This window comes from Macrobrachium nipponense, chromosome 7 (assembly GCF_015104395.2).
Source record: "Macrobrachium nipponense isolate FS-2020 chromosome 7, ASM1510439v2, whole genome shotgun sequence".
Taxonomy (NCBI): Eukaryota; Metazoa; Arthropoda; class Malacostraca; order Decapoda; family Palaemonidae; genus Macrobrachium; species Macrobrachium nipponense.
In genome coordinates this window covers 112,472,301-112,497,430 of record NC_061109.1, presented here as the reverse complement: position 1 = coordinate 112,497,430, position 25,130 = coordinate 112,472,301, and the positions used below count along the sequence as shown (strand labels likewise).

Genomic DNA, 25,130 nt, shown 5'->3' with positions numbered 1-25,130 from the left:
AAGTGAAGAAAAAACCTCGCTATGTGGTTCACAGAGGTATCGGAAGAGGACAGTTTCCTCATTCCATCTAGCACGATCTGCAGCAATTCTATGTCTTAGCCATGACTATTGTCATTTACCTTGAAAAATCCTCTCATTCATGTCCACTTCTGGTCAGTCTGCACGTGGAAAGACTCAGAGTGGAGAGGTTTTTCAGGTCTATTTATAATAGATTCTGATAGAATATCCAGATACTCTTGGAAAAGCCTTACGAAACATGCTGTGAGAAGAACGTGACTTCTGTGAATCCAACCTCTCTAAGGCCAAAATGAGGCATTCATCCTCTCTTCCTTTGACGCCCATTTATCTTAATATCTGTTAAGAATATATAACTAGGGGAAAAAAGACTAAAGTTTATTCCCCTTCTTTAAATTAAAGATGTCGTATATTGCTACCTCTCTTGGTTCGAGGAAAGGAAGCAGTCTATAGGAAGCCTGTTCGTCTTCTACCTTGCGAAGAGATCTATGAAGACTTTCCGCAGGTTCTCAAAACTCTTTTCAATAAATGTTAGACATACATTAACAGTTATTATCTTCGATCGAGAAGGTTCTCACGGACATGCAAAATCTTGCATCAAACCTTTAGGGTCGTTACGTTCCGTGTCTGTTCCCAAATAGGTTCTCTTTTGTTAACGCGAACAGGGGCGAAAAAAGAGATTCTCGATGCTCTTTGCGATATGAGAGAGTCGTGGAATTGGCCTAAGTGATTAAAAAAAAATCATTTCATCATTCCTTGTAAGCGACCCCTTTCCGATTAAATGGGTAACGAAATCAGGATCGAATCTTGCCGTTACCGAGCCTCCGAGAGGCTACTGGTTTGTTTGTATGGTGTTTTAAACGTGACTTCGAACCACGTCGAGAGTGAACTTCTATCACCAGAAATCCACATCTCTCACTCCTCAATGGAATGGCCGAGAATCGAACCCGCGACCACCGAGGTGAGAAGCAAACACCAAACCAACCACTACTGGACTCTTAGGTTAATAACTCGCTAAAACGAGAAAATATCTTGGATGGTACCTTCTGGCGCAATTTGCGCCAGGCTGGCGCTTCTGACGCTTTGCGCCAGGCTGGCGCTTCCTTCTAGTTCTTTTAAGGTTATGTGCCAGAACATCTGTGCCCTTATGGTACCCGACATCCTTCACGTGTTAATTCCGTTCTTAGTAGGAAAAAACTTTTATATACGTAGTATAGTCCATTCAGGGAAACAACTTCTGCCACTAAGAGAATGTTTCCCATCCGACTCACCCATCTTCTCTTGAGCAATATCCGATTCTAAAAAGGTTGTGTGCGTTTCTCGAAAGGATGAGAGAATTATATTATTTCGTGCTCTGCCGTATTAGACTCCTTTATAATACTGTCACATTGTGGTAAACAGCATTAATCTAGGAAACCTTTGTAAGGATACTAGGAATTCTGTAGTTAACCTCGGTATGCGCATAAGACTTGACCATACCGTAGTCTTAAAGTGAATTCTCTTCTACTACATTCATCTTCTCACTAAGCATGTACTCTAATAAGCCATGCTTTCGTAAGCATGAGAGCATCATATAATATAGAGTTCCGCTGCGTTAGAATCCTTTAATAATGTTACCTACGGTAAACAGCATTGAAAGGTTGTAATATCTTTCTTATTGAAAGCTTCTTAGCAAAAGGCAGACAATATTTTATTTGTGTTTGCTTAACTATCCCCTCAATCCGAGGCTAAAACCGCGATTGTAGGGGAGAGACAATGTAACCAACCACTCATGACCGACACCTACATGTTACTGCGTTGGTCTCTATTATTACTCTCTAAGGCGCGATAGCAGTCTCCGTTAGCCGTCTGGCCTTACTCTTCCAGAGTTGCCAGCTACTCCATTAAATAAAGGAATCTTATAAAATTATCGAACTTCAGGAAGTTCTTATTAATGCATATTTAAGCGAAACAAGACTTCGATAAATCTAGAAGCTAAGTAGGTGTTGTCTTAACAATCCCTTTAAGCGTAGTCCTTCCTAGGAAAAGGGAAATTCCTGGAAGGATACTGATAATTGAGTTGCTCTACAAAGAAGTAACTACGGTATGTGTGATTTGCCGTATCGTATTCTCATACAGCAGATACTCAACTACCTTCTTTCCCTGCCGAGGCAGATAAAGGAAAAATTTTTACTGTCTTCGTTCTTTTCGTTAATAGAATGATAGAAAGAGTATATATATCTCCTTAAGGAAGGAAGTTAATCCAGGAACTCTTTAAATCTTCGTGATTTCCTCATAAATCGCGGAAGAGACAGAATTCCTGTTCGTCTGTAGGGTTTACGGAAGGAAGTAGATATTTCCTATCCGCCATCATACCCAAACGTCGATGAGATTCTTATAAGAAAAACTCCCAAAGCGCTTGCCTCTTCATAACGAGGGAAGAGCATGAATGAAGGAGTGTCCGCATTACTCAAAGAGGAGCCTCGCGACTGACCTCTCTCTCTTAAGAAGATTTGGAATATTCTGGCGCCTGGCTCCTTGCGCCTAGCGCCTGGATAGTTCCGCGCGCCTGGAATGTTCCGCACGCTAGAAAGGAGACTCGCTCCTGGAACGTTCGCTTGTGTGGAAGGTCCCGTGCGCCCTGATAGTTCCGAGCGCCTACTAGACCCCTTTTAGAAAGAGCCTCTTGCCCGGAAACGTTCAATGGAAGGATCGTTCTGATTGCCACTGTACTATAAGGCTCCTTGCTCTAGCCGTCTGTTTTTCTGTTGCAATTTGCGCCGCTGGCGCTTCGTCTCTTTGAAGGCGCCTTGCGCCAAGAAAAATTTTTCTAGAACGCGGCTCGCGTTTGGTTGTAGGAACGCGGCTCGCGCTAGTCTGTTTTCTGGAACGCGGCTCGCTGCTGGCTGTTGGAACGTGGCTCACGCTAGCTTGCTGGAACGCGGCTTCCTAAGTTCCTGGCTGGCTCTTGCTCAGTGTTCTCTTAGTTTTCAGAGAACGCGCTAGATCATCAAAACATATACATTCTTCGTCTTTTCGGATGTAAGATGAAGAGACGCACTTTTTTAAGGATGCCTTTTCAATGGCTATCCTTGGCAGTCTGGGACGCTCTACTGAACCTGCCGAGGGGACGCCTGACCGGTGGGGATTCTCTGAAACCCCCTTACGGCTTTCGACATTCCTTCTCCCCTGGGCTTGGGAGCTTGAAAGAGGTCTAGGCCTGGGAGCGAGACAGAGCCGATCAGACGCACCCTCCACTGCAATGGGGAACACTAGTAATCACTTCTTACCTTTCAATAGCTCGCATTTTGAGCCACAATCCTTGTCTTCAAATTGCAATTATGAATTTGAAGTTTCTGCGAAGTAAGAAGGTGGTGAGGATGCAATGAGGATGCAACACTACTAGTACTGTTAATACTCTAATTGCTCGTTAGTACGAGTTTCTAAAAAACTTTTAAAAGAAACGTATCTAGTTACATGCTTTACTGACTCCCTAAAGTAGGAAGTCAGTATATTTCCTCAATCAATTCTAACACTTATTACACATATTAATGAATAAATATTAATATTTCCCTTTCTTGCAAACTATGTGAGTGTCTACCGAAAATTTCGGTAGTTACACGTCATATATTCTTCGAAATTTTCGAAGCCAAATTCATTAAAAAGTTAATAAAAGCGTATGCCGAACCAAAGACCCAGTACTTCCCTGCAAAAGACAGCCCAGAAGATCGATGGCGATGAAAAACGAAAATCAAGTCAGGAGGTAGCAACAACATATGTTGACACTACCGCGACAGAGAAAATCTGGTTCTAGAACGGGAACGGTTCCTATTCCTGCCACCCAGCGGCAGGGGGGTAGATCACCTGACCTACCTGCAGCGTGTGCCGCGAAATTCGAATTTCTGTCGGACGTCAGAGACATAAGCTAAGTATATATCTGCCGGGGAAGTTGCATGTACAAAAACATATATTTACCGACAAAAAGGTATGCTGTCATAGAGGGATTGGACCAAATTTGGGGGCATTTTTTAGAAAAATTCAAAATGCTTGTTCACCTCTTTTCCTTGATTTCCCACACGCTCATAATGTAAAGTAGAATATTTTAAAGCTTTTTAACTATTATTTTTTAAATATTACTTTAAAACTTACATCTTTCATAACATTCTGAATTAAAGAAATGGGCTTTTCCTAAGTGACTAACATAAGCCTAGCCCCTAATCTCATTAAGTATTGTTATTTATGTGGAATGGCACATGAAAAATTTATCAGTACAATGCCAAAAAAAGTCATACAAATGTCTGTTTGATTGAAATTAAAAATATATCTCTTTGGTACAAAATGATTAATGCATAATGATTAAAGTTGACAGTATTGATGGTGGCTGCTTATGTAGCATTGTACATAAAAGTCCATATGCCTAGAAATCTGTGTAAAGAAAAGACAGCTGTTGTGCACTGTTACTAATAGTACGTACTTCAGTTGACAGTTGCTGACAACTACAATGTGCAATACTAGTTATTAATAAGGAGAAATTACAAAACTTTTTCTTTCTATGTCAACTTTACATATTTGATTTTATTTTGTATTGTATTGAATTTAATTTTTTTTATTTGTATGTAATTGGAAACAGAACATTCCAAGTAAAAATGGGATTTTGACGTAGGAAAAATCTATTTCTGGGTGAGGAAGCCGAGTTATATGGTTCTTTAATATGAAGTTTAACTTTGTTATATGAGAGCACAGTGGTTTATGCTTCTGCCCAAAGATGGAATTTTTTATTCATCACTGAAACTTTATTTCTCACACTCCATAGGCTACACTTGTGCCCTTACTTTTGCCTTAAAAGCTACACAATGAATTTTATTGATACATTAAAAAAGGTGCCTTATATGCCAGCAAATACTATGGATAAAAAAAGAGAGAGAGAGAGATTCTAAGAGTTAAATCAACACAACACTAGCACTGTACCTTAAAATCGAAATAACCCTTCATTCCTTTTTGAGGATCGAAATTCAATTTTACGATACCAGTTACAGGATCCACAAGAAATGGAGACTTGCGAATATTGTCCAAATTTTCAGACAGCGTTTCTTGAACTTTACCGTCCATATAATATCTCATGCGACCATTTTCTCCAATATCAGGATCAATTGCCTAAAATGAAATGGAAAATGATAACAGACAGAGTAAACCCTAACCATATTAGGTTTTGAAATATGGTACTATACAGGAAAGTTACTTATAACTGTAAAACCAGTAAAACCTTGTTCCATTATAAAAAGAATCTAGCATCATTGTTAATAAACTACTTGCACATGTAATGGCAGATATCATTTATTGTTATCAAAGGACCTTAGACTGTAAGTGCGTTAAAACTTTAGCAAGGGTATGATTACTTATCATAAAATACTTCAATGAGATCACTATCACATTTTGGTATTTTTATAAGGCTCACCCAAAGAATTTGTTTGTAAAATGAGAACTGAAAATCGGAGTAAGATGTAGATGAAGTTGGGAAGAAACCAAAGGAAACATTAAAATTACCAGGCAGAAAGCAATGTAACTGGGAACAAAAGGTTGTGGCTAAAAACCTTTAATATCTTGTACAGTGTGTCACATAAAGCACATTGTAAACTGTTGGTAAACAGGAAATGACAGTTTATTTATTATGTTGTATAAAAGAGAAACTAGTTTTCTCTACAAAGTAATTTTTCCTTCCATAGAAATGGAACCTATGTTAAGACTACAGGCATGAAAGGTTTACAGACTGCCCTAGAGCAAGCACCTGTGCCAAGACAAGGCTGCCTTAATCTCAAAAAAAAAACAAAACAAACAAACACTATAAAAGGGAAAACTTCAAATCAATATATTCAATTTCAATAAACAATGATTTATTTAAAGACCATAAGTTATCTCAAGCACAGCAATTACAAGCATATGCTTTTAAACACTAGTGCCAGAGGCTGTCCCACAAATAATGAGTAAATTGGCAACATATACTACATAAACCCAGTCCACCCAATGAATTTCATACACTATTCAGTAAAAGGACAATATAAACTGAATGGACTACTAACCAATCAGAAAATTGATTCTGTACATAATCACAGTTTTGCAGACAATTTTAAAATTCATTACACTAAAAAAAGGATAAGTGCGTGCTGCCCAGGTGCTAAAGGCCGTGGAAAAGTTTTAAACGTAAAAAATACTTAAGCTTTCTCATTTTCTCACCGTAATTTTCATGACTTCTAAACCAAAGTCTGACTCTGTAGTTATTCCCCCTGTGAAAACTTCTCTTGTAAACTTTGGAGCATTGTCGTTGATGTCATTGACAAACACATGAACTTTGAGGAGTGTGTCATCTCTCGAGTCAAAAAAGGAAACTAGCTCAGGAGTAGCAAGGCAATCTTCAGTTGCTTTAACTATTAGAATATAATGATCCTCAGATTCTCGGTCTAGTTCCTTGTTTGTCTGTTGGAAAAAAATTAGGAATGATTTCTCATACCTCTCTGCTTGAAAGTAACAAATTATATAACACTATAGTAACTAAACTAGTTTTACAGCACTGAGGCATTGGGTCAAACCCAAAATCCAAAGTTATAGCAGAAGTTTTGAAGACACTACCAATGAACATAATCCTTATGAAGACTACACTCCTGTACCTGTGAAAACTTATTGTATCACAAAAGACACACTTATGAATTTTTTAATGAAAAATTATTAATAAATAAAAGGTTCATCCATGATTGCTTGTCATGTACGCTCTTTCCTGCCTCTTACCTGACAAAGAGTGCAGCCCACTTTTCAATTATTTGCATGATATGGGTGCCACTGGTAAAGTTTTTATTTTATACCAGAAAGGGAGAAAGGTGGAGATGGCTGCCAGAAGAAGAGAATAATGAGTCACCCATAACAATTTCTCTCTCAAATCCTTCATCATGATTATTTGAAATCAGTTGCATATGGGGATAATTAAAATTTCTACATACGTTGCTAGCTTTCAAGCTACATCTTGCCAGGTGGATCTTGACATAAGTCATCATTTATTATCAGACTGTACAGTTCAGACTAAACTTAATCTTTCCTGCTGTTACCAAGCATAAGGATTAGCTTCTTCCTGCTGCTTTTTACGACTTATAACCATTTATTGCTTCTTTCCTTTTTCTTTTCCTTATTTTCTTTAAGGCCAAGCTATAAGAGAGAAGTTACTTTTGCACCTGAATGAAGCATGAACAGACAGAATGGGTAAAGTCAAAATGCATACTGACAAAATGCCTAATGGACAAAAATAAAAAGACTAAATGCAAAAAGTAAAAGAAGGGCATACAGAAAAGTTAAAACACAGTGAGAAAAATATATTTGCTAAAAAAATTTTAAAACACAGTTCATCATTCACAATTACAAAGGTGAAACACAGGATTCAAAATTGCATGGAATAAAATAGCACTTTTGTCATAAAACACAAAATAAAGTCTGTTTATTGAACTATGAATTATGTGCTATTATCCTCAAATAAGCTAAACCTGTACTTTTATTGTAAGTCACATGAACTTTTTTTATTCTTTCATTTATTCTACTGTATTTTTTATTATTTCTTGCAATATTCTCTCCTAAAGACAACTGTTCTAGAATCACTTCCACATTATCTTGTTCATATTTGTTTTTTTTTTTTTTCACTAGTTTTTCAGTGGTTGGGTGAGTTACACCAACTTTTTTTTATTGAAGGCATAATGCCATCCTTCAAGAGAATTATTGGTCCTTGGTAGATCTAGCTTGCTTCTGTTATTAACATTCCACATTTCAATATCAAATGCTGGCTGTCTCCACCGACCTTGCTGAATGATGCCAAGCCAGGTTATTTCAAACTATTCTAAGAAGGCACTTAAAACTTCATCTGTTTCTTGGTCGAGTATTTGAATGGGAAACATTTTCTTAAGCTTTTTATTGCCACTTGTTCAAAATCCATTGTACCAGACTCTAGATATAAGATTCATTCTTTGAAGAACTCAACTATTTTCTTGTATGTTTTTTCATCTAGTGGTAACATTTTACTTGCACCAACAACAACATGAATTGCTTATAACTGTTTTCCAATTGGTGCACAGATAAATCCCCCATCACTTAAGCACCTTTTTTCTAATTCTTGAAATTTTAAAATTCTTTGTAGTTGAGTAAATATGCACAGTTTCTGATTTGTATAGTAGAAATTCATCACCTCTTGTTGTCACAGTTAAATCTTCATTTGCATTTGTATGCATTCTTACATGTCTTACATTAGATGATAGCGAGTCTTTAAGGGGCAAAGAACTGCATATGTTTAATAGTAATGCTCGTTAGGCATTTGTCCAATAGGCAATTGGTCCATTAGGCCATAGGTATTTTGTCAGTAGGCATTTTGAATTTTAGGCATAGTGTCCTAGTACCAAATAAAGAACAGGTTCCTCAACACAGGAGTATATTCATGTTATCAAGGAAGACGAGAAATGATGGAAAAGAAGTGAAAGGGGCAAAGAGAATATTAGATGAAAATGAAGAAAATAAAAGGTGAAAAGAAAAGAATGGAATAATGGAAGTTGTATTTTGACAAAATACTGAATACTAAAGAAACTAAAAGCTGTAAACCAGTCTATTATGAGCTGACCAAAACATATGAAACCTTTGAAAAGTGAAGATAATAAAACAGAAAATGGGGAAAAATCTACAACAATAATAATATACAAAGGAAAAGAAGATACTCAATGAAATGAACATTCTGGAGATTTAGATTTTTTGAGCACCATGAAAATATCAGAGAAGGTACTAAGAGAAAAGCTGATAAAAACATGAAGATAAAAAATTGTCAGTTTGGATTTTGTCAGAGAAATCGGCAACATAGGTAGTTTTAATAATGTGGGAACTAAAGACCTACCTTTTAAAGACAGACTATACCACAAAGTACACGTATCTGGGAATACTGTACAATATCAGTAAAAAGGTTCACTGAGCTAGCAATGGTAATGAACCATAGAAAGGTCAAGAGTGAATAGTAGCAGTCATATCAGAATTTGACAAAATGGCTTGTGATCATCAAGGATCAGAACAGTTATTTGTTGTTTATCCTAGTAGTACAGGAAACTACAACAGACTAAAGAAAAGGCCCCTTATATTAACAGCAGAATCCGTGGAAGAAGTTCCAGAGGTGTTAAAATATATGAGTGTGGAGAAGAGAAGAATGAAAATTAATGTAAGCAAATCAAACCTTAAGGTAACTAGAAAGCAAGCTAAGCGAAATATACCAAATTTGTAAGAAAGGTGTGGAGGTGACCTCCAAACTGAGTGTCCAGTGTAACAGGTGTCAATAAGATATCCTCAGCATTTAAAATACATAAGGAATGTGAAATTGCACAGCTCAGTTTATCCCCATCATAAAAGAGTTCTACTCTCTTCTAGAGCTTGATCTCTCACCACAATATGGTGTTCCTCCTCCCTCTCTTCCCCATCTGTTCTTCTTATACAGTTCTTGCCTTACTATCTTACCAGTAAACGGCTCAAAAATTTATGTGTAAATCCATTGCCACTAGTGTATGTGGAAAATGCGGACAAAATATATATATATATATAGTGTTTAAGGGAAAAGGCATCAAAGTAAACTTATTCATGTCCTACACTGCAAAAGAAAAATGTAACATGAAAACATTAATGGTGATAATCATTGATATAATTTTAAATAAAAGCTTCACAAAAGTTATCTGTACATATACATAAAAACCAAACAAAGTGATGACATAATGAGTGTCACAAAGGGATACCTATTTTATATCCTCCAATTGTGATTCAGAGTTTGATTTCTTCAACCAAATAAGCCTCAAAGACTTTCTCAAGTATTAAGTTTGTTATTTGGATGAATGTGAATGAATAAACCGTTATCTTATTTACGTATATAACAACTATGCTTGAGAATGATGAATAATGTATACAAGTACAGTATTCTCTAGGTACCAGTTTGATGCTACATACAAACTATTCTGACATCTGATTATCACCATTTCTGAACATAAGCATGAATAGTATATACTACTCCTAAAAACTTATCACTAAGCATCAAGGGTCCTTATTTGAATGATAATGGAATAAAGAAATAACAAAGATTTGCATTCTAAATAAAAACTTAACAAAAATTCCTACTTACCATAAGCTCATGAGACATCCGGTCAAGCCTGAAGGAGGAAAATTCATCTCCTCCAACAATGAAATAGCAAACATGAGCAGTCTTGTCCTCATCAACATCATCGAGGTCAATAGTGTCAATCAACTTGAATCTTTCACTACCAGGTGATTTATGCTCTGAGGAAACAGAATCATTAGTTTATAAGGTTTATTGCTGTTATTACCCACAAGACATAAATATGTATAGTTACTGTATTGTTATATGAAGAACACTACAAAACTTACATACTGAACTTTAAATATAAATAGAAAGATGTGCTACATAGTAAGTAAAAAGGATTCAGTTGTGTTTGGATGAAAACAGTGATTGAAATCAACAGAAAAATATTTTATCTTGTGTTAATTGCTAAGGCAAGCTGGGGGGGTATGATTTATAACTTGCCCTTGTACTTTCTGTTAAGTAAACATTTTAGTGATATGTTTGTGGAAAATATGTCGGTAACAGCATCCATTACCTAAGGCAAGATGATGGCTACAGAGCTATTATGTGCAGTTCTGAGGTACTACTAGTAATATAATTTCATTGTTTAATAGTTTGCAAAACATATATAAAATGAAAAGTATGGACTAAAGTTATTTCCTTTTCCTATTCTTACCTGTGAAATTGACAGTAACTTGATCTCGGACAAACTGGGGCTCAAAATCATTGACATTTCTTACATAAATTGTAAGATCTAGATCACTTGATAATGGTGCTGGAACGCCCTGGTCGTATGCCTCTACTCGTATCTGTTAATGGGATTAGAATTTTAATATGAATTACAGGTACGTACTATTAAGTAAGCATCAAGTTTAGTTTCACTTTGTTATGTTCCTATATAAATTTCAAACAAGAGTCTTTGGTACTGTAACATTATTCAAGTTCTTACCTCATAAATTTTCTGTCTCTCCCTGTCTAGTGGTTTCTGAAGTAGTATGGCACCTGTTATTTCATCAATATTGAATGTCTGCCAATTTCCCAGAGCATCCTTTAAAATCCTATAACGAACAGCTCCATTGATACCAATATCTTCATCTGTTGCCCTTACTTGAATCACTAAGCTTCCAACAGTAGCATTCTGTTACAAAAAATGTTTGAAATAACATGCCTTAATAATCAAACACAAGAATAGTCAACAAAGAACTAAGGTACAAGGACCCTTTTACATTAAAAATGAATTTGTTCTCCATAACATTCATAAAGCAAATTGAAGCTTTAGTATGATAGCAAGAATTTTGATTTTGTCAGTTTCTCTACACTTGTGGTTCCTTGTGATTAACAAAGCCTGCTAAACTATAAGAATTTAATACAGATAAGCTACACAGTAACATCATGACTGCTAAGAATTTCAAACAGCACACACAAAGGGACAGATCAGTCAGAAACTGGCTGAACACCTCCAGTCAATATTTTAGTGATTGATTTACAACAGTAAAATTGTCAAGGCAGGGCCTCCTGTTGCATCTTTTATAAATGATACAGAAATTACACTTTAATACACACTTCTCACAACAAAATATAAATGGCAATACAATACTGTGCACTACAAAGGGGGAAGAATGTGTAGAGTTACAGACATAAATTCCATTATTCTTGCAATCATGCCCAATAAAACTGGTTTATTAATAATGCAGTGAATGTTAACAGACTTTTAAACAATATTTATTCTATTTATATCAGAATAGTGTATATGATCAAAGTGTTCTGCTATATTTAATCTACTAATTCTATCATTCTCTTTAGCTACTATAAGATGCTGGAGTATATAGAGGTGCTGGTGATTGCCAACAAATAAATCAGATAAATGAACAAAAGCCATAGAAAAACATTAACAATTAAGATACTATTTTGATAATCATACCTCATGAAGGTTTATCTTAGGCAAAAATAGATGAAATGCAGAATGGAATAGTTTAGAAAAAATGCAAAATGGCATAGTTTAGAGTGTTATCTTACTGACGTTGAAAAATAATATATATACACAGTATGATTCTGGCTGTAAAGCATCCTCCTCACAATGACTGCTTTCTTAAGTTATTTCTAATGAGATTTATTTTGGCTGGGATAGTGTATCATACAGAGGATGTTGTATATAAAAGATATATTTAATGAATATTTCACTTGTTCATTACATGATATAATTTTATGCCACTGGAATTTCAAGTGTTAAAAAAGGGGCTTATATAATCTTATATTTCAGAATCTAAGAGTAAAATCGTCAATAGAAAATTTTTTATAACAAATAATAAATGTCAAGAGTCAATGTGTACTACAATAAAATAACACATGACAAGTTTTAATGACAACATTATTACTCTTTCTATTAAATTTGTGATACATACCTCTGGAACTCTTATGGTCAAATTTGCTGATGGCGACACAAATATAGGTGCATGGTCATTGAAGTCTGACACACATATGCCAATCTCTGATAAAACAGAATTGGGTGGGAAGCCTCTGTCTTGAGCCTGAACAATTAAAGAATAATTGCCATACTGACCAACAAGGGGCTTAGCAGCAAATATTTGGGCTGCTGTCTGGTCAACCATCCGGAGATCAAAGAGACCTGAAAGACATAAGACGGCTATGAGTCAAGTCTTAAAAGAAAACTCAGCAACAATTCATAAGCATAAAATGATTTAATTCCTTGTCCCCAAGAGAATAAGCTTTAAGCTAATTTCTGGGCTCAGCCGTGTCGCTCCACCTTTTATTTAGGTGAGCGAGTCAGAGACTTCTGACATGTCCAATTTAGCAGTTCTCTGGTATCATAGCAATATTTTACTAGAAATAGTGCTAAAGAGGACACATTTCACTGGGCGACACGGCTTCCTCGCCCAGAAATAGATTTTTCCTACGTCAAAATCCCTTTTTTAAACCTATCACAAGGGGTGATCATCATTCTGAGACAACTCAGCACAGCTAACAATATTCAAAACATACTAGCTACTATAGCTAAGTACATAATACTTCTTTGCCCTTGAAGGGGGAGTTTACAATATTCTTGTAGTTCTTATTTTCAAGAAGCCAATTTATTAAAATTTCAAATGTTTATGATTTTGCTTTTAAAACCATTGTGTTCTGTATCCACTTACTACAGATAAAGCTTAAATTATATAAGATGTTAAAGTATACATAAGGGGGGATCTGAAGTATATTAGGTGCAAGTGTGCCTCTTACAAGTTTAAACTCTTAAACAACTTTTGTCTTTTTTAGGAAGTCTTTCAGTAGCAACTAACAAACCATCACTTGTGAATATGCTTTCACAAAAGTGTACCATAATGTTTGATTAGACAAATTATAGTACGTAGTAGTCTTAGTCAGTCATTATTCCAGTATTATGACTGTACAAAGCTTTTCCATCTTGCATCAGTTGCACTTATTTTGTGTTAGCTAATCAATCACAGTATTCTTCAGAATACTCTGATTAGTTACCAAAGTATAACCAATGCATTAGAGAATATCAGGACAATGCCCATTTCCTCAACAGCATTCAATGATCAGTTATACAAGACTCTGGATGAGATAAAAAAAAAAAAGTAACTTTACCTGGTTCATTCATAATAGATCCCATGAAATTTGGTACCCATCTTTGAGTCATGGTCCTCTTTAATTACAGCAACATTGTCAGCCTAATCTATTTTCTGTTCTGATCTTTATGCTTTAACATTTTTCTGTATACACTTTCATTACTGATATTATTCATGATTAAGCAGGAGGTTACCAATACTAACTTGATCTTTCATACACAGCCAATAAAATATTCTAATCTTGACAAAGAATTAAGATTACTTACTACGTGTATTAGATGTAAAACCAACAAGATGCAAAAAATCTAACAAAACTATAATAAAATTATCTTACCTTTCTCATTGCCCCCTTCAATTGTAAATCTTATTCGACCATTAGGAGAATTTGGATCATCACCATCAGTAGCTCTTACAACTGTGACAGTTTCCCTTGCTTCATGGAACTCTGTAATCATGGTACATCCTTCCCTTTCTTCAAAAACTGGTGCTTCATCATTGATATCAGCTACTGTTACTCTGGAAAATTGATGTCCTTTTCATTAAAAGCACTGCGTACGTACGTACTTAGGACACAAATGCATTTTCCATTTGAAAAGTCTATTCATTGTCTATTTTAAAGCAGCAGACTTTATATACATAAAATAGCATTTATGAAAAATAAGCTGGATCTTTCACATACCCCAACTGCATGAAGGCATTTCTGGATTCACCAGTAGCATATCCAAAGTGATAATTATCCCATGCTTCGATCAAAAGAGTGAATGTACTTAGCTCTTCCCGATTCAGAGGTGAGGCAACTGTTATTTCACCTGTATCTGGATTTATCTGGTAATAAAAAGGAGAAAATAAATGCTTTACAAAATCTAATCACATGAATTTATTCTTCAAAAATCAATATTTTTGCATCAAACAACAAGACCATAAAAAACTTAAATTCCTTAAAAAGACACTAAAGAAGAATTCACAGACCCTCCAATAATAAACAATTCTGTACTCAAATTAAATATTTACCTTAAATTTCCCATCTGAAGACTTTCTATCCAAGAGATATGTGACACGACCATATTCGTCAAAGTCTGGGTCTACAGCTTCTACCTTTGCTACAGAAGTGCCTGGAGGAGCATCTTCCCTTATGGTCAAGTTTGATGGTGGGTTGACGAAAACAGGGTTGTTGTCATTCTCATCGATGACCTACAGATATTCATTTACAAATAATTCAGGTACAGAGAGAAAAAATAACATGGAAATGAGTTGAATTTTTTGTTTACATATCTCATGTTTTAATTAGAGAAGGTGAAGTGTTACTCACTATTCACACAAAGTATACAGCAACTTCTTCATTTGTTCTTAAGTCTAGTATTAATCTGTCACTGATACTAAAAAGAAATCAAGCATAATCATGCATTTTGGAACTGAAAACTTAATTGCCTAGTATACTGAAGAATCTTCAAAACATTTAGTTCAATAAGAGTGGACATAAGGAAAGGTTTTTGTTACTGCCATTAAGATTTAGATTGACACTACATTAGGTACTGTAACTGTCATTGCCATTTTGTCTTACCCCTACTAGGATTGTGAAAATTCAGGTATTGTACATGTTATCTTTTGGAATAATATATGATTCATTTCTGCTCCCAATTCCAACATAAAGTGGCGCTATAAACATGGTTGCACAAATAAAACTAGGAGTAATTATAACTACTTATTAATGTCAATCTATAATTATTAAGATTTATTTTTCTTAAAAGACATGTAAAAATTTGTTGGGATTCTATATTTCAAAGGTGATTAGCTTCTATGTTGGTTGCAGTTAGTATCCCCTTTCAACCCGATTTACTTTAACAGAACAAGTCCACAACATACATATATGTATTAGTGAAAAATATTAACAGTGAATTAAGTCAAATTCTTTCAACCTGTATCATTTATGTTCTTTTCTAATTATAAACTCACCTGAACCAATACATCAACTTGGTTGGATCGTGGAGGGATACCAGAATCAGTCGCTTTGACCGTAAAGTTAAGCCATGAAAACTGTTCCCTGTCAACACGATCAGCCACTACGATCTCGCCTGTCTCTTGATCAAGATCAACAAGGGAAAGTATCTGGGAAGGACCCTGAAAATACCAAATTTGTAACTAATTTGTATTTTTCATAACTAACAAACCTGAGGTCTTAACATTAGGATTTACTAGCGCCAAGCTGGAAACCGGTAGAATTAAAATTACACTTGTGAGATCCAGGGACTAATGGCATCTATACCAGGTCACGGGGCATGTATACCCAGAATGCCCACGGCTACCTGTGACCCATCAGTTATATTTCTAACCCAGTTTAGACTGCTAGAGGGGTGGTTCGAGGTGGGCCTTTAACTGTTAAGACCTCAGGTTTGTTAGTTATGAAAAATACAAATTAGTTACAAATTTGGTATTTGTTCATACACGAAACAAACCTTCGGTCTTAACATTAGGATAGACTTACTATTGGAGGGAGGTAAGTCTCTACAACTGACTGGGAGTTTGCCACCTTATCCATTTCCGAATATATAGGGAAATTCTAAGAGAATGGACAATGAACCTAGGACCAAAGATATAAGCGGATCTATTGGTTTCCTCCCACTGGGTGTAGATACCATTCTACTGTTTACTCTTGTCCCTTGCGACTGGATCCACCTTCACCCCTCTTTTCCTTATTATCCAGAGGGGTGTGTTGCTACTGAAAAGTATATCATCAGCTAAGATAGCTTCACAGTATGGCTGACCATCTCACCTGCATCTAGTCCGTTCCAGCACATGACGGTACTCTCCTTCATATTGCCCGTAGTTAAAGGAGTAGGAAGAAAGTAGTAAAGAAAAAAGACCAGTCATCCCATTCATTCTACTTTCATACCTTCATCTTAGACTAGACGCAAACTGACCCGCCAGGGGCACTGGATGAACTATATCACTTGTTGGGCCGCCACCACTGGACCCAAGGAAAAGGTGTCCAAGGATCTATGGGCAACATCTTTCAAATAAAATGAGGTGAAAGTTGTTTGGCGCTTCCACACGCCAGCTTTCAGAATTTTATCCACAGACATGTTCTTCTTAAATGCCAGGGAAGCACTCACACCCCTGATGTCATGAGCTCTAGCTCCCACCTGGCTATCTGACCCTCTGTCTTCTGCAGTATAAGCATCTCTGATCGTCTCCCTTAGCCAAAATGATATTGTATTCTTGGACACTTCCTTCTTGTTCCGTCCTGTACTTACGAACAACCTCTGGCACCCCGGCCTGAGGTGCCTTGTTCTCTTTAAGTACTCCCTTAGTGCCCTGACGGGGCACAGGAGCATTTCAGCTTTGTCGTTGTCTACAAAGTCTGCCAAGGAAGGTATGGTAAAGGAGTCGAATCTGCCGTCTACTATTGTTGGATTTTGGGTCTTTGCCACGAATTCTGGGACAAACTCACACACCATTGATCTCCAACCTCTCGAGTGCTTTATGAGATATGAGAGGCCATGTAGCTCCCCACCCTTTTGGTTGAAGCCAGGGCCAATAAGAAGACTGTCTTCAGGGTCAGGCTCCTATCCGTGGACTGCCTTAGTGGTTCGTAGGGGGGTTTTGTCAGACTACTCAGTACCTTGGTCAGATCCCAATCTGGGGCTTTTAGCTCCTTTGGTGGGGGCATGACTGTTCAAAGCTCCTCATCAGCATGGCCAACTCCCATGAAGACGATATGTCCACTCCTTTCATTCGTAAGACTGAGGCTAGAGCAGCCCTGTACCCCTTCACTGCAGATACAGACATATGTTTTTCTGTTCTGAGATATATCAGAAAGTCTGCTAACTGCTGAATAGTGGTACCGAGTGGAGACACGTTCCCTCTACGACACCAATCACAGTATGCTGACCACTTCCCTTGGTATACTGTCGCAGATGATTTTCTGATATTACCTGCCATCTGAGTTGCTGCTTTCTGCGAAAACCCTCGCTCTCGGAGGAGATACTTGACAGTCTCCACCCGTGAAGCGATAGGGACTTCACCGACTGGTGGTACCTCTCCACGTGAGGCTGACACAGAAGGTTGCTCCATGGAGGTAACTCTCTTGGCACATCTACTAGGAGTTCCAGTAGGTCTGGAAACCACTCTGCTTTCGGCCATAACGGGGCTACCAGGGTCATCTTGAGGTTCTGAGACCGCATTACCCTGTTCAGAACCTGACGGATTAGACAAAATGGAGGAAATGCGTACACGTCCAGATTGTCCCAGGGGTGTTGTAGCGCATCTTCTGCTACTGCCTCTGCGTCCGGGACTACTGAACAATACACTTCCAACTTTTTGTTGTACCTGGTTGCGAATAGGTCTATGATCGGTCCTTCCCACAACATGAGCATCCTGTCCACTACCTGTTGGTGTAGGGACCACTCCGTTCCCAGAATCTGATCCCTGCGGCTCAACTTGTCGGCCACTATGTTTCTTTTTCCCGGAATATACCTGGCCTTGATGTCTACCAGGTTCTCTATAGCCCACTGGTGAAGTTGAACTGTCATCACATGTAACTGCCGAGAAACTAGGCCTCCTTGCTTGTTTATATAAGCTACTACTGTGGTGTTGTCTGACATCAATACCACTGAGTGTCCCTTTACTCTCTCCCTGAATTCTTGTAGAGCCAGGAAAGCTGCTTTCAACTCCAGCACGTTTATATGGAGTTCTCTGTCCTTGCAACTCCATTTTGCTGACACCATCAACTCCTCCATATGGGCTCCCCAGCCTTCTAGTGACGCATCCGAGAACAGCAAGAGGTCTGGGGAGGATTGTTGAAGGGGGACACCCACTGTCAGATTGTCGTCGTCCACCCACCACAGCAAGTCTTTCCTCACTTCTGCCGACAAGGGAATTTGCTCGTACGGGTGATCTACTGTTGGTGACCAAAACTCCTTCATCCTCCATTGTAGGGACCGAAGGTGTAGCCTTCCTTGTGGTACTAGCTTCTCCAGGGAGGTTAGGATTCCCAGCACCACCTGCCACTGTCTTGCTGGCTGTGTCTGCTTTCCCAGAAAGGCATTCACCACTTGTTTGCATTTCTCTACTCTTTGGACTGTCGGGAATACTTTGGCTTGTGTTGTGTCTATCACCATTCCCAGATATTCCAAACGTTGACTTGGATCCAGCTGCGACTTCTGCTGATTCACCACAATACCTAGGCTGTGACAAAGCTGCAGGAGGGCCGCCCTGTCCCTGAGTAATTTCTCCCTGGACTTTGCTATCACCAGCCAATCGTCCAGATATCTTATTAGCCTGATCCCCTGAGCATGCGCCCACGCCGACACGAGGGTGAACACTCTTGTAAAAACTTGAGGAGACGTTGTCAATCCGAAGCACAGGACCTTGAACTCGAAAGCTTTCCCTGCAAGACTGAAGCGGAGAAATTCCTTGAAGACTGATGGACTGGTATCTGAAAGTATGCGTCCTTTAGATCGACTGTCAGCATAAAGTCTCCGATTCTGACTGCTTGTAGAACCGTCTTCGGAGTTTCCATCTTGAAACTGGTTTTCCTTATAAACAGATTCAGCGTTGACAGGTCTATTACTGTCCTCCACTCCCCGTTGGCTTTGGGTACCAGGAAAATCCTGCTGTAGAAGCCTTTTGTCGGACTGCATACTTGTTGCACAGCTCCTTTTTCCATCATCTTCTTCACTTCGTCCTGCAGAATAGTGGCCTTCTGAGATTTGTGGGCATAAGTGACGTGGGGTAATGGTTGATCTGTCAGGGGCGGGGTTACCTCGAACGGAATCAAATACCCGATCCTGAGAACATCCACCACCCACTGCTCTGCCCCTAGTTCCTGCCACACCTTCCAGTGATTTGCCAGGCAACCCCCCACTGGTGTGGCCGAGTGATGGGAGGCGCCCAACCTATCTTCTTGAGCCTCTCCCTCTTCCCCTATTGCCCCTTCCTCTGTTGTTTCTATTGTGAAAGGGCCGATGATTTATCCTCTTTGGGGAAGAGGGTCTTGTGACTCTATTAGGGATGCTATGTCTCACTGTCTTCTTTCGAGACATCTGCTGTTGTCTTCCCTCCAAAGGAGTAGTTTGACTGTTAGAGGTTTTCCTAACTGCCTGTTGCACCAACCTATCGTTAGTGTCCATCCTTCTTCTATCTATCGCCTCTTCCAGTATGACCTCTGGCAACAGTAGTTGCGATTCCAAGATATCCCCATTCCTCATTGCTAACAGGGAATCCAAATCCACATTGCGGCTTAGTCTAGCCAATGCTGCATCTCTCCTCATTAGCAGGATATTTGCCCAAACATTGGCACTTACGTTTGTCAGGTACGCAATCGCCTTGGACCCTGACTGTAGTAATCTAATGAACAATGGTTCATCCACTACTTTCCTTGTTGCTTCCGAGGATGCAATTTTCGCCACTGCTGTTGACCAAAGGTCTAACCAGGACGCAGCCTGAAAGACAGAAGAAGCTGTTGCTTCTAACGTAGCAGCCTCTTGGTACGTCATCGAAGGGCACTCCATTTTAACCTGATCCAAGGTTAATCCAGGCCTTAACCTTACAACATTAGGGTTCATTTGTCTAGACAGCAAAGGGACCTTCGGTGTCGTATAATATTTCCTTTGCTTTATCATTGGAGGGGGAATAAATTTAAATGATCTATTAGATCTTAAGGAATTATCCCTCCCTGCAATCTTTGCGTTTACGTGTTGCAAGACCGATTCCGCATGACTCGAACAAGGCAATTCATACGACACCTTGGTATCCCTCTTTAGTCCAAACGCCATGTCAATTCCAGGAGGAAGCATACTGGCCGGTGTTTCTGTCTTCTCCGAAAGGCTATTGAATTGACGAATCAAATCAATAACCTCTGCATACGAGGCCAGAAACTCTTGGTTTTCTCCTTCCTCCGGCTCTAGTGTACCACTCTCCGTCACGAGAGATGTTGTCTCGCCTCTATCTTCTGACAGACGGCCCGGAATTCCACGGCCGCCTGCCCCTACGGCCGCGGTCTCTTTGATCTTTGCTGGCCGCTGTTGGCTCGATCCCAGATAGTCAGCAGGGGAACGAGAACGTCTCACTCTTTCTCTGCTCACGGATCTAGAGCGAGAATCTCGTCTAGATCTCCAAGATGAAGGCTCCCTTAAGACAGAGGTAAGTTCGTCTCTATTAGCATTGGCACCGTTTTTGAGCGTCGGCGAGCCCGGCCTCGGCCTTCTATCCAGACGGACACTGCCTTCCACGAACGTATCCGCCGAGGTTGCCAACTCTCTATTTTTCGTACTTTTAATAGGAGCCTTATCATCCTTCGTACGTATTTTGAACGGCCTTACGGGCGAAACTGGGACCTGCATTCCATCCTCTGCTGCACCTTTCGCCGCCAACGTCGATTTTACCAGAGGTATCGCAGTTTTTGCGATCCGAACTGGCAACTCCGCCTCGGCCGCTAGCTCGCCGGCCGTCACCTCTCTCGCTTGTTCGGACTCTTGCGAACGGCTTCGTCTGCCAACCTTGTGCTTAATAGCCACTGATTTTCCGACCTTCTTGCTGACTTGGAAATGACAGTCTTGGTCCGAAGAAGAGGAAGAACTGATTCTTCTCCTCTTGGCCCGAGGATCCGCTAGGAACTCCCGAATCCTCCTCCAACGCTTGACTGGCGCTCGCCGTGACGTTATCGGACTTAGCGATGACGCCGAACTAGAGGAAGAAGGCGAATCACACTTTTTCTTTTTGTCTCTCTTATTCATTCTCTCCTCTATATCCTGTAATTTCTGCATTACAGTTTGCATTGACGGGTCAGAAGGCGTATTAGCGTCTGGGTGCAGCGAAAAAGGCCGAGAATCGGTCTGTGACGTCATCACGCCTGCCATCTCAGAGTGTGACGTATGTTGTGACGTCATCCCTCTCGTAGGGAGAGACTGAGAGGTTTCTGCTGGCAACCGCACGTTTGCTGCCAAACTACCTCCCACGTTCTGCATCGCTGTAAATACTGAGTGGGATGGTGAAGCAGCGGCATTAATTCCCATAAATTGCAAGCCCGGGGGATGAGGGACATTCAGCGCTGCCGGACCCTGCTGGAACCGTGACGTCATATAATGCGCAAGCAGACCATCCAAGGTTGGTACGCCTGGTAGGCCTAGCGCTGACCACGTACCATCTAACCTATGCGCTTGAGTAGCAGGAGCCTGGAACAAAGATGGCGGATCTCCCCCTCTACTTGCTGGGAACAAAGGAGAGTGCAAATTATTCATAAAATTACCCAAGGCCCCTCCTGACGTTTCCGATACAGAACCGCTAGGAGAAACCGAAGGGGTATGAGACAATTCAAAAGCAGGTGGAGAAACATATGGAGCAGCCTGGTTTATTACCGATACAAAAGAAGCCGGTAAGGTTTGGTCATCCAAAGATGGCGTCACCCCCTTTCTTTTGTATTGGCTTTTCCCATAGAACTTCTTCCACTGTTCCACCGACCAACCGCGACAAACAGAACACGGATTAGTAACCGTACATACGTTTTCCCTGCACCTACTACACGTTGGATGAGGATCCGTCGACACCGAAGTTAGGAACCTAGAACAAGGGAAGCCACTGACTCCTGGGCATTTCCTTTGTCTCCTCTTCGAAGCGGTAGACGATCCCGATGTTGAGGCAAAATTCTCCATCATACCACGTATACACTCTTACCACACACTGATCACACTTGGAGAAAGAAAAGGAATGAAAAATAAAAAATGAAATGGATAAAGAACGGGCAAACTGAAAAACTGGCTTTAAATGAGATAGACAGTAACACGTCTTATCTTAAAGGCGGTAGGAAAATAACTGATGGGTCACAGGTAGCCGTGGGCATTCTGGGTATACATGCCCCGTGACCTGGTATAGATGCCATTAGTCCCTGGATCTCACAAGTGTAATTTTAATTCTACCGGTTTCCAGCTTGGCACTAGTAAATCCTAATGTTAAGACCGAAGGTTTGTTTCGTGTATGAACAAATAAAAATTTACGGAAATTATTTCATTATAATGTCAAGCAAAACAGAACTTTAAACCCTCAGCAGCACATTAATATCGCAAATAAATCTTAATAGAAATTGGTGGATGTATTCTTAAATGTATTACAATACAGGTACTGTATCAGAAAAATCCTAACAAAATGAAACATATACTAACTTTACTGCATTAATTATTGTATTCTAATCTCTTATAGTATTGCTCAGAAAAAATATGGTGGTACATTTTTTTTTCTTAATTTAGCACATGGTCTATGGCCTGAAGCAAACTGAGAACCACTGATAAGGGTAAAAAGTATCAAGAGAAATCAGCAGGTAAAATCACCTCTGCCTATAAACAGATATAGGTATATTTGATATAAAAGGCTTAAAATATTTAATGGATGAGTAAGCTCTTGTGATCATTTATTGGCAGCATACGGCATATGACGGCTCTCAATGTACATTTCCAAAATGTTTTCCATTTTAAACAAAACCAAAGATGCTATTAGGAAAGATGAAGATGACAGTATGATACTAGTTTTTGGATATTCAACAAACAATGAATGGAAGTTACTTGTTTTCAACTTAACCTGTCATAAAATGCATATATGGCTAAGTAACCTAACTTTAGTCTACGATTATGCCCCCAACAATATCCAAGCTGGTAAATTTTATTGCAATGACAAAATTAACAAATTCCTTAGATATTTTGCTACAAGACTGATTTTAGATGAACAGGTAGTGAAATATCGAATCCACTTCCGTTCACTTAGGAAAATTTTTATGTTCACCAATAACTTCTAAATACAAGCTTCCCTGTCTACAAACTCACCTGCAAGAAGTAAGTAATTGTCCGATTTTTGTCGACATCATCTGCAACCACAGTAACGATAGTGGTTCCTTTCTTTGCATTTTCAGCAACGCTCCTTCTGTAGAACGATTTGCGAAACTGAGGATCATTATCATTTGTATCCTCTACTATTACCGTCAGGGTGGCTGTGGATGTTTGTTTCCCTGTTGCTGCCTCTATGTCTTCACATACAAGAGCCAGTCTGATCACCTCCACTTTCTCTCTATCTAAAGGGCTAACGGTTCGTATAACACCCTCAACTTCACTGATCTCAAAGGCTTCTGCATAATTGTACTCTGATGGCTGGAAAATGTGGATACAGTTGACTGAGTATGGTACAACATATGTTAGAACTCATACATTTACACCTACAGTGTACTTTTAAGTGTTATCTAACAAATCAGTAGCATGGTCATTATAGTTTATCTTCATGAAAAAAATGAAAATAAATAAATGGGAGTCGTTTCATTACCTTTACAATGGCACCCAATTCGTTTCTCGCTTCGGAACTCTCAATATCAATAGAATAGCGGAGCCGAGGGTGGGCATCAAGGTCTACTGCTTCTACGCGGTGAACATAATGTCCAACAGCTTCATTTTCAAAAACTCTGGAGAATGAAAAATTACGATTAAATGAAGTTTTCAAGTTGAAATAGATATTGTGAGGAGTAATCTTTCCAACAGCCAAAAATAAACGGCACAGATAAAAATGGCTGACAACATTTTACACTTACTTGACGGTGCCTGGATCAACGAAAACCGGAGGCTTGTTATTCACGTCCAAGATAGTTATATTTACAACTGTTCTAGACTGGAGTTGAGCTGTGCCAATTCCACCATCAAGTGCTATGACTTCCAGAATGTATGTTGTAGCCCTGGGCTCAGTGCGATCTGGATCCAGGAGAGCACCTTGTGCCACTGAAATGACACCTGTGTCTGCTTCCATGACGAATTTGTCTTGGGCGCCATGTTGGATACGAAAAACAACCCTTTTGTTGATGGCGGAACCATCATGATCCCAGGCAAAAACCTAGAAATGAAATAGAAACATCCATAATTAAACTGTCTTTTAAAAGGAATAAAGCTCTTCCAGCAGCTTTAATGAATCCACTGACAAAATATCTGTAAGTTGATTACTATAATTCGAAAGGCTATATAAGAAAACTGACTGCCGAGTTAACATAAATAGATTGCTATATAATATATATATATATATATATATATATATATATATATATATATATATATATATTAAAAATATCATATTAAATATACAACAAGCAGAACCGCACACACAACATTGTATATATATATATATATATATATATATATATATATATATCATGTTATCAACCAAAAAGGTTTATGAGAAAACACTGTTTAGTTAACATAAACATATAATGCTATATGAACATGCAAACTATATCAAATACAGTTTACAGATCCGCACACATAAACTCACCATGTGTATGTGTATGTATACATACACACACAATATTATATATATATATATATATATATATATATATTGTGACGAAGTGCCAAGTATCTGGTTACTACACTTACCATTCATTAATTGTTACCTCACAACAGCCA

At 38.8% G+C, this 25,130-nt stretch overlaps 1 protein-coding gene across 4 annotated transcripts in view; it reads right to left on the bottom strand.

The window, feature by feature from the left end:
* Window positions 1-25,130, bottom strand: part of LOC135217135 (cadherin-23-like) — a 127,967-nt gene that overhangs the window by 38,681 nt on the left and 64,156 nt on the right. For all 4 annotated transcript variants that reach the window (XM_064252842.1, XM_064252843.1, XM_064252845.1 and 1 more), the window contains exons 15-27: window positions 24,269-24,564; window positions 24,007-24,142; window positions 23,517-23,837; window positions 15,661-15,825; window positions 14,719-14,898; window positions 14,387-14,532; window positions 14,042-14,223; window positions 12,523-12,746; window positions 11,070-11,258; window positions 10,797-10,929; window positions 10,163-10,317; window positions 6,226-6,465; window positions 4,963-5,148 (exon numbers count right to left, since the gene is read on the bottom strand). In XM_064252842.1, the coding sequence (XP_064108912.1) occupies window positions 4,963-5,148; window positions 6,226-6,465; window positions 10,163-10,317; window positions 10,797-10,929; window positions 11,070-11,258; window positions 12,523-12,746; window positions 14,042-14,223; window positions 14,387-14,532; window positions 14,719-14,898; window positions 15,661-15,825; window positions 23,517-23,837; window positions 24,007-24,142; window positions 24,269-24,564 (2,553 nt within the window). The remainder of the gene's footprint in view (window positions 1-4,962; window positions 5,149-6,225; window positions 6,466-10,162; window positions 10,318-10,796; window positions 10,930-11,069; window positions 11,259-12,522; window positions 12,747-14,041; window positions 14,224-14,386; window positions 14,533-14,718; window positions 14,899-15,660; window positions 15,826-23,516; window positions 23,838-24,006; window positions 24,143-24,268; window positions 24,565-25,130) is intronic.